Genomic DNA, 11,149 nt, shown 5'->3' with positions numbered 1-11,149 from the left:
TTTATCCAAAAAAAGTTTGCTTAACGTTTCCTATGTAATAACGAGAACCGTCACATTGAAAGACTTAAAACCAACTATCAAAATAACTAAAGTCGATGACATTCAATACAAATTATAGTATCAAAGAAAGCTTATATTAATACTCTACACCAAACACATCCAGAATTATTGTTCGTAAAACAAGCAGGGCCCACAAGATCAACATTAGCTCTTTGGGCAACTTACATATAACTAAGAATTCACTTTTGGAGCCCATCCCGCAATCACGTAGTCGTTTGAAGCTGGTTTGGTCTTCACAAAAGAGTTTCGGTTGAAAAGTAACTGTGCAGGCAAACAGAGAATTTGCAATAAATAAACTGTCGACTGAATGGCAAGAAGAAGACCAAAAAGAAATAATGGCCAGCATTTTTTGCGCAGAAATAGAGATCAATCGCAGGCTATAATTAGAAGTTTGAATAAGATAAGGCTCTCGCTGAAGCAATACTTTGGGTCATAAACAGAAACAGACGATCAAGCAGTGAACCAGGGGCGGAACCATTCAATATTCAAAATTACCAAAAGTTGAAATTTTTTATGTTACTGAGGGGAAAAAAATCTATTCAGAGTGGGCAAAATGACAATATTACCTATAAATTATATTTAAAGAATATTAAATTTTCTAAAATTTATAGAGAAATCTCAAACTACAAAGTGGGGAACTACCCACCCTACCCTAGGCATAACCTAATTCTGCCACCTTGTAGCACAACAAGCCAGGAAGGTACTTCAGAGGCCAAACTAGTGCCGTTGGAAGGGCTACCAGCCTGCCTGTATAAAACCACCTACTTAAGCCATTCAAAGGCCACCACAGATCTGGGCTTTGCTCCAACCCGTGAAGGGCAGTGCAAGGTTGCCACTTATATATATATATATCAGTTCATCCCTTGGAGACTCAAAAGGGTTGGTCGAACCAGACTACTTGCCGCTGAACATCGATGCTAGTGGCCGGGTGGTTGCTGACCAACAATGGCCCAAGGACAGGTCACAATGGATAGTTATTTATGCAATTAATTGTTGATTTTTCATAGGATGGTTTCATAAAACGATTAAAAAAGACCACTAAATAAAATTTTCAATTTACATAATAGCAAAAAAACATATTTTTAAATTTTACCAAAAGCTTTAAATTCAGTGCACTCAATGCATGCGTAAACTTAGTGATTTAATGGATATGTGCCAATGAAGGAGAAATTAGGTTTTATCCTTCTTAATGAACAAGCTTGACTAGTATTCCTAAAAAATTATTTGGGCAAATGAATCTCTAATTTTTTTAACAAAATTGCCCTTAAATGTATAAATGTATGGTAACAAAATATTTCTATAGAATAAAAGTGCTTCCAGCTTTTTCATAGATATTCTTGCATTTCTTCATCCTTTTTGTGTTGAGATTTTTTCCTTCACCAGTTATAAACAACCATCGAGATTTATGAGCACCGGAAAAAGAAGATCGCTATAATGGTTCACCAGTACGAATAGAATTGATTGGACTTCATTGCTTATAGGTGAAAACTTTTCATGCTTAAATGTTATGAACTTTTAACTTGATTATAATAAGCATTAGGACAAAAAATTATGAAAAGATGAGTTTCTAACCATAAGTAGTTAGATTTTGTAAGATAGTCCATAACGGCTTGTTTATCACATAAATACCAAAGAATTTATAGGTTATTTAGACTCAAGTGATATAGATGTCTTAAGCGCCAATGCAAATCTATAATGAGATGCGTGAAATCATGCAATCACACAAAACTCTGCATTTCACAATCGCATAATTTAAATAATTTCTTTATTCATCAGATGGAAATTAAAAATACATAGAAAAACACAAATCATAATTTAAAAGCCTTCTACCAAAATATAATGCAAGTAATTCAAAAACATAGAAATCATACAATTAACAGAAAATCATGCTATTATAGCAATCAAGATTGAATCAAACATGCAAACGAAATCAAATACTTAGGTTTTGTTTGGGGCAATTGCAGCGGTTTTTAAAGAAGCACTGTGAAACAATTGTTCAAAAAACTACGGTAACAATTAAAAAAAAATTGAAAAAGTTAAACCACAATATTCTAGTAGCCACCGCGGGTAGTCAGGTATGGTGGGAAAACACAACTTTTTGATAACGTAGGCAAAACACAATTTTGCCAAAAAGGAAAAAGTGCGGTGTGGCACTACGACGCCATCATACTGCTACCGCACAACCGCCCCAAATGCACCCTTATTAAAAAAAATATATCACCAACTCATACCTTACTATCGCACAAGAAGATAGCCTCTACCAAAAAATTTTCGTTATCACACTTAATGTGAGAGCTAAAAAAATACAATTTCAAATGATAAGTATTCCAAAATTCAATAATCATATTTTTGTATGCCTTGCACCTCATTTTATACTCACAAAATTCACTCAAATTTACAAAAAAGATAACAAAAAAATATAATTGTATTAGATAAGTCACCACAATAAAAAAAGAAAGGTTACTTGGTGTAACACAAGATTAAACAGAAAAAACATAAATCAAAAAAGCCCATGCCAAGCTATAAGTATTCCAAAATTCAATAATCATATTTTTGCATGCCTTGAACCTCATTTTATACTCACAAAATTCACTCAAACTTACAAAAAAGAGAACAAAAAAATATGATTATATTAGATAAGTCGCCACAATAAAAAAGAAAGGTTCCTTAGTGTAACACAAGCTTAAACAAAAAAAAAAAGATTAATTAAAAAAGCGCATGCCCGGCTATAAGTCCAGTCACAACCCTGTTATTCTGGAAAACAAATCACAAAAGCAACTATAAAAGAAAAATAAAACATATTACAAGCCTCAAAATAAATAAAACAAAGACCAATTATTAGTAGCCAATGTTGCCTAAGGTATGTACTTTGTTATGGACTTTTAGATAATCATTTAAACATAAACAAGCCAACGCCAAATCTTAAGCTCACACTAATTTATAAAAGACCATTAAGAGTTGTAAAAATCATGCTTAAAAATAGCTCATTTGAAACCCATAAAAGCCTTTAACTAAATGTTTTACAATCAAATTAGACTTGAATCTTTTGGATATTATCTCTTTTCTTCTTCCCACTGGATATAATAGCTTCATATTTTCATCATGAATGTACCTCAATATTTTCATCTCAAATGTAGCTTCTCTCTACCATATTTCATCCTTCTTTCTTCACTTCACGATGCTCTCAAAATAGCCCACTAAAGACTCAACATCTCCAATCTACTGAAATTATATCCTATTTCATAATTCTCTCTTATTTTTCTTAAAAGTCGATGCATTTTCTTGAACTGAACTACTCTAAATTTATGTAACTTTTCTGTAGCAACGGATATAGGTTTCATATCAAGCTTATCAAAACTCATTAGAAGGCTAAGGGCTCAGTCTTACCTCCCTAGGGAACATGAAAACATCAATAAGAAAATTGGCAACACTTTCAAAAAAAAATTTATTGGCATGGTTCTGCTTAGTTTAAATCACTATCTCACTTAGCTAAACTAACCATACACATATAAGTATTTATGTCAAAAAAGGAATCGAGTGAAAGCACATAGACTTAGAAGCCAATTGTTGGTAGCCAAAGCTGTCGAAGGTATGCACTTTGTTATGGGCTTTTATATAATATTTTACACATAAACAAGCGCCCATGCCAACCTTAAATTCATTAGGACCAGCTCTATTAAGCTCACTGAATTATAAAAGGCCATTAAGAATTGTAAAATTCATGTGTTAATAACAACTACTTTGAAGCTATCAAAGCTCTCAAATAAATCTTTCAAACATAAAAAAGAACCCACACAAGCCCTAAGCTCTACCTTTCTTAAATATATAAAATCTAAAACACCTACTCTCCTAATTGGGTCATAAGATGGTTGGCATTTAATGTGACCAAAGCGTATAAGGCGGCTCTCTCTAATATTGTCTACCACTAGAGCTATTTCAACACTTTCACATATATATTTGTTTCACATTTTCTCTAAAGCCACTCATCCGCCTAAGCAGTCTCATCTCAAAAACACTTAACTTAATTTTATGCTTATTTTTTGTAGGCTAACATTCTGTGCCATAAAGCATTACAGGTATCACCGCCATCTTACAAAATTTTCCTTTAAGTTTAAGTGGTACTTTTCCATCACACAATAAGCCTGATGCATTCCTCCACTTCAATTCCTCCACTTCAACCATCCAACTTGAATTCTACTAATAACATCCCCATCCATATCACCATTACTTTAAACAATAGATCTGAGATATCTAAAACGTTGACTTCTTCTAATGACTTGATCACCCAAATTTATAGCCCTACTACCAAATGTACTACTACTAAAATTATATTCCATGTATTCAGATTTAGATATACTCAAAGGAAAGCCTTTAGACTCTAAAGTTAACCTCAATATTTAAATTTTTTCATGAACTATCTCTAATCTTATCCACAAGAAGGATAACATCAGCGAAAATCATACACTAACATATATCCTCCCATAAATATTTGATAAAAACATCCATAACAAAAGCAAAAAATGCGGGGCTTTAATAAAACCAATCTTTGTTGTAATCCCACTAAAACAAGAAAATATTTGATCAATCCTCCTTGTGTTCGTACACAAGTAACAACTATAATAAGCATCTTTACTGACTCGAATATTAGTAATATCAACACCTTTTTTTCTAGAACTCTCCAAAGAACATCTCTTGAATATTGTCATAAGTTTTTTTCTAAATCAATAAAAATCATATGTAAATCCTCCTTACTCTCTCTATACTTCTCCGTATAGCTTCCCAAAATGATTTGCTCGACATGAATCCAAATTGATTTTGAAAAATTTTTGTATCACATTGTATCCTATATTTAATTACTCTCTCCCACAACTTTAATAATTGAAACATTAACTTAATTCCCCTAAAAGTTAAATTATCATGATTCTTAATCCGCTCATCAGACATCTTTTAGTTTTTAAAATAATATTAAAAAGTTTAGTAACCCAAGAAATTCCTAAATCTTCTAAATATTTTCACACTTCTATTGAAATATCTTTAAGTCCTATGGTTTTTCCACACATGTTTCTTTAAAACCTCTTTAACTTCCATTTTACTAAGGTGGTGGTAGAAATAAAAAATTGGTTATTATTTATGATATTAAGATCACTAAAGTTCCACAAGCTTCATTGAAAATTTCATCAAAATACCCCACCCATCTATATTGAATATTTTTTCATCTAAAAAAAATATTTTTTTTAATTTCATCATTAATATGCTTTACTTAGATTAAATATTTAATTTTTTATCTCTTTATTTAACTAGTTTATACATATATTTTTTACCATCTTTAATATCTAATATTTAATTTATTATAAAAATCATTAAAAGCAAAATTTTTAATATAACAAATTATTCTCTTAAACTCCATACGAATCACCTTATATTTTTTCCAATTCTCCAAACTTATACATCTTTTTTTTTTTACCATTTCTTGCATATTATCATTCCAACGTCAACTACTTTTATTCATAAGTGATTTTCCTTTTGATTTTTAAAGCATATCTTTTAAAGCTTACTTAATAGTACTCTTTATTTTATCCCATAGTGTCAATTTTTTCATGAACATCCTTAATTTATGTTCTTGAAATTTACTCATAAAAATTATTTTATTAGGACTTTTAAGTGCTCAAATCTAATTTTATGACAATATTTTATTGTATTTTTCATTACTTAACCCTTCATTTTAAAATTCAGAACCAATAATTGATGTTGGGTACGTAAAATTTCACTTAGAATAACCTTATAATTTTTACAATTTTGACAATCCATTTTTCTCATAAACGAATAATCAATTTGTGTCATTTTAGATAGATTATTATAAATAATAATATGCTAATATCTTTTCTAAAACAAAGTATTAGTAATAAAAAAATAATAAGCTAAAAAAAAATCTATTATAACTCTTACCTTCTTCATTAGTCACTCCAATATTCTTAACCATACTAGAGAAAATTGCAATGATAAGAAAGAGTTGCTCGTCATAAAAATGGCATATGCCAACATCCAATGGGAAGTAGGGAACAATCATTAACAAATTACTTCCCCCTTAGATACGCAATCATGGCAAGTGTTTCAATTTATAAGCCTCATAACTAGCTTAAATTCAGTTTACTGAAGGCAATTGGGCACCATCGATAGAAATAGCCGCATTATGCTACATATTTAAGAGAGATTGGTGCTAAAGGAAAGCCAACAACCTCACCCAACCAACATTTAAACATGATATCAATTTGGTCAACCCAATCAACCCATTCAAAAATAATCCTTAATGGTGGGGCTTATGATTTCATATTGCACCATGCTTAAATACATTATTAGCTAAGAAAGTTCTTATTGAGCAAGTCAAAATTACTTATCTGTGGCCCATTTGTGCATCCACTTATTATCGATATGCCAAATATTAAACTGCACTATCGCCACAGAAATGACTGTAAGCAAGATGAAGCTCTCGCACAAAATTGTGCCAAATGTCATCCAAAATTATCATATCATGCATCACAAAAAATAAGGTTCCCATATTTTATTGACGGACATCTCTATAATTAAAAAAAAAACAGACAAAAAAGAGAAATTCAAAAATATCCTTAGGAGTCTAAGCAGAAAAAACATTTAATCACGTTAAAAATGGCAAAAAATATAAAAATTTCTAAATAAATTTTAAAATGTTGAAAATAAAGACTTTTTCCCCTAATTGGGAACATGTCCTAAAAATTTAATTTCCAAATGTTAGTTTAAAGTTTATATTTTTTTCTTAAATATAAGGAAAGTCGTACATAATAGAAAAAAATCAACAAAAGATGAAAATTTTTAAAGGCGCTCCTAAATTAGGGCCTTATTCCCTAACTAGCTTCATTGACTAATAAAATCTCATAAACTAATTGTTGTGCTTATCTCAAAAAATATGCCACCTATAAATTGATGCTTCAAGAAATGTTCCACCATACCAATGCCCTTTTAGGCATTTAAGGGCACATTGATAACCAATGGCATATTTTAAAGACCTGTAACACAACTAAATCTATCAAGGCATTTATGGATGTTGCTACTCTAAGCAAGAGTCCAAAGGTAATACGAGCTCCAACCAAGAAAAATGCCCTTAGGAATAAACACTAGTTCTCAATTTATTTGGTAGCTTTAGAACCAATCTCAACCCAAGGAATGACAAAAAATCTTTCCACAACATAAAGAACCATGGGCCATTATGATATGATGTGAATCTAATTGTAAATAGGTTAGTGATTAAAAGTGAATAAATAGGATTTTTAATTAGCTTAAATACCCCCATTTACGGAGATTAGGAGAGATGAAGAATAACGAGTTCACCTTTCTCAATCTAGTTCTTTCTTCTCTATTCCTTTGGAGTATTGAACAGCTCAAAAAGCTCTTAATGAATCAAATTCTCATCAATTGTGCTTTTATGATCGCACCTCCATTTAAGAACTCGCATCCAAGCACTTAGCATCATTTGCAAGATTGTACTTCATCCATAACCTTACCTAAACATAATTTTTCGATTCCACAACCCTTTCAACTTTAGCTTTCACGCCCTAGCCATGTTGTGCTTACCATCCTATTCTCCATTCGGCATCACAATATGCAATCTACTCAACATTGCTCAAATTTGTGATCACAATCCTTAACCTCAGCACATTGTCATGTCCGATGAGTAGCCAAGATTCAGTGATTTCACACTTGCACATATCCTTGAGACAATGTGTTGAGCTCATTATGTGTCTATTGCCTTGGATCTTCATCTCCATCCTCCCATCCTTCATGCAAGAATACTGAAGTTTGCAATTCCAACTCCTTCGCTCAAAATCACCAAGACAAAGTTTGAGCTCGCTATTGCCCTTTGCCAAGACAACAATCATCATCATTCCCTTCTTGCGCTAAAGATCTTGCATATCATCTCATTTTCTAGAAACCCATTGTCGCCTCAATGATATCAATATTTTGTAAATCATTGTGGACTCAAGGTCTATCCTACTCCATATTTTTTGGCTCCTTTTGAAGGAGAAAATTTATCATAACTAGTATAGAATTTTATCAATCACAAAAATTGTGTTTTGTTTCCTTCACTGTTCATGGCATCATCAAGTACACTAGTTCATCACCAATAGTTAGTTAGTTGCAGTTTCAACCTCATAACATTATCTTGAATATCCAAGAAACCCTCTCCCTCCATCACAACAATATTTCCTTCATCTTCAGTCAAGATCAAGCTTCACCATTTGAGAACATTTCATGCATTTAATTTTTACTATGACCTACTATCTTATCCTAAGTGATGTTTAAATCTTCTCATCTGCCTTCAAGCCAACACATAAGGCTGGGTGGCGAATTATGTCCATGCCTTCAGAATCTCAAATATCTTCAAAATTTTAGAGGTCAAGATTTATCGATAAAAATCCCCTCGTCTAATTCGTTTACTGATTCGCCTATTTGCACAAAATCCAACCAGTTTTCTAATTCCACCTCTTGTTCACATATTGCAGATTATTTATCATTATGAGACTCCAAATCATCTTCAAATGCCATACAAACATCATGCTGACATCATCTTTCTCTCAGTTCATCAGCTATTTTCTTTTAATGGAGGTTTAGAAGTATCTGATTGAGTTATACAAGAATCTACGAACTGGATGAAAATATAGCTAAGTTATTTTGAAAAAGAATGGTTTGAAAATAACCAATATTGAAAATGTGTTGGTGTAAGCCCAAACACGAATCGTTGTAAGTTGTTTTCGAATTGTGGTGATCAATTATTCCATTGATGTGGATAACTAAATCTCGAAAGATAAATAGACTTTTCAGTGTCTGATTCATATTCGAATAAGTTGGCCTAGGTAACATACAGAGTATGTGTTATATGAAGCTGACACCAAATTTGGACTTCTAAAGTTATGCTCTATCGAGGTAAAACTTTGGTTGTAATATTTAGACATCGTGAATGTACTTACCTAGTTATCTTTATTGCTAGAGTTCCAAAAGATTTGATTCGTCCTAGACCAAACAATAACGTAACATATAACATTGGAAAGTGATTATATCTTTGAGCTAAAAGTTCATTAACTTGAAGCTAAATCCAAAGCCAAGGCTCTTGAATCTGAATTTAAACCCTAATGACAAATCCCAATACAATAAAAGCACAAGGTTTTTTTGCAAAAATTTACGTTCTTTAAATCCATTCATCCATACAAACATAGTATATGAATAAGTAGCATCCTTGAGTGAATACCTTTAGAATAAAGAGCCAATGGGCCTCTTTCATAAAAAAAAAGTTATTCAATTGTGTGAGATAATTAACTATGGTGATTGGCCAATAGCAAATTTTGAACCCAAGATTTTAAGAAAAAATGATACTGAAAGTAAATTTAATATTATTTGTATCCATGGATCTCCTTGAAAGAGATCTCAAGTTTACTCAGCAGATCACTTGACAGCTTTTTTGAAGAGCTCACAAAAGGTAAAGAGCAAGCCAACAAATTCACCATCAAATGTGAGCTTTATACTGAGAAAAGAAATATAATGTTGTCTCAAATAATAAATCTCTACATGAATAAGAGCGTTTAGTCTACTGTAAAAGCTAAGCTCAACCATTTCATGGTCAGAAATTAAAAGTTTTTCAAAAAAATCATATGCCTACATAATGATTTGTCAAAAAAACATATGCCAACATAATGATTCGTAAGAAGTGGAAAATATTTAGAGCTAGACAAAAGATACACTGAGTAGCAGCAGTGGGCAAAAACAGAACTAGTTTCAACTAAGGTGGATACCTTCGTGTATGAATGAACATAGGTCAAGTTCTCTGGAATGCTCCAGCCTTTGAAGTGACCAAGGGCAACAACAAGATGGAATAACTTCGGTGCTAGACTGAAATCCACAGCAGAAACGTTTTCTCCATTTATATATGGTCCCTGATATAAAAGAGAATAACAAAAATAGGTTTAAACAAGTTCAAAGTGCTTTGCTGACTGAGCAGATTTTGACCTATAATCTATAATTAAAAACATTACTGTTCGAATTGAACAATACGAAGACACCAACACCTTCAGGTAAAAGAATAAAATCATGAAAAAGTTACTTTTATAGAAAATTGAAATCCCGAATCAGAGAATGCAGCCAGAAAAAAAAACAAAACACAAAAAGAAAATAAATAAATGACAAAAAAAAACAAAGCCTTCTTTGTCAAGGGAATAACAAGGCTTTAACAAATTATATTAAATAAATCCCAACCAGGAACAGCAGCCAGCACAAAATGAAAGTGAATCCTCTACAAATTATAATGAAAGTTTGCGAATAAAGAAAGCACTATGCGGACAGTGCACAAAACACCCAAAAAAAAAAAAAACAAAAACAAAAACGATCAATAATCCACAAACTTCTTGCACAAAATGAACCATCCGAAAGTGGTAAATAATGAACAGAAAGCAAGAAAACAGAATTAAGAAAAAAAGAAAAGTTAAAAGTGTTTAATGAATCAAAGAGCTAAATAATACAAAAACACGTTAAGAAATTGACATATCAATACATTAGTTTTAAGAAAATCATCTAGAGCCTGTAACTCATTCAGCAATGCCTGCTCTGATCCATCATTGGGGTCCTTGCTCTTCAAGAAATTTACAAAAGAGGAAAATATCTTCGAACCCCTGAAGTAAAAAGGAAAAAAAAGAAGTTAGATGATTGTGTAGTTTCTATTCCAATAAAAATTCTAAAGTTACACTAGATAAGCTTTCTAATAAATAGGGAACTGCCAACAGATCTTCCAAAAAAAATAGCCATTATCTCAAGGATTTCATGTCCAAGTGTCTCAATAAATGACTGATAAAATGAAAACATCACATTTACATCTCTTAACAATAACGTGTTCATAATTTTTATATATACGTGTTCCGCTTGCCGTCACTCTTTAGTTGACAGAGTTTGTAAGACCACTGGGGTCACAATCCCGCTCCTATGTTCGGGATAGAATTCTTACATACATCAGGTTGGTCAGGAGGCTCGTATAATAGCCTTTGACCAATCTTTGTCATATATATATATATAT

At 31.8% G+C, this 11,149-nt stretch overlaps 1 protein-coding gene across 1 annotated transcript in view; it reads right to left on the bottom strand.

Moving 5' to 3' along the window:
• The window catches only part of LOC110024161 (glutathione S-transferase DHAR2-like), a 17,057-nt gene continuing 5,908 nt past the window's right edge, over window positions 1-11,149 (bottom strand). The window contains exons 4-6 of the mRNA XM_020723966.1: window positions 10,634-10,751; window positions 9,879-10,019; window positions 1-321 (exon numbers count right to left, since the gene is read on the bottom strand). Of these exons, the coding sequence (XP_020579625.1) occupies window positions 232-321; window positions 9,879-10,019; window positions 10,634-10,751 (349 nt within the window). The 3' untranslated portion in view covers window positions 1-231. The remainder of the gene's footprint in view (window positions 322-9,878; window positions 10,020-10,633; window positions 10,752-11,149) is intronic.

The sequence above is a fragment of the Phalaenopsis equestris genome, unplaced genomic scaffold (genome assembly GCF_001263595.1).
Source record: "Phalaenopsis equestris unplaced genomic scaffold, ASM126359v1 Scaffold000250, whole genome shotgun sequence".
NCBI lineage: Eukaryota > Viridiplantae > Streptophyta > Magnoliopsida > Asparagales > Orchidaceae > Phalaenopsis > Phalaenopsis equestris.
Note: the sequence above shows the minus strand (reverse complement) of the source record. Positions and strands in the feature narration are given on the sequence as shown.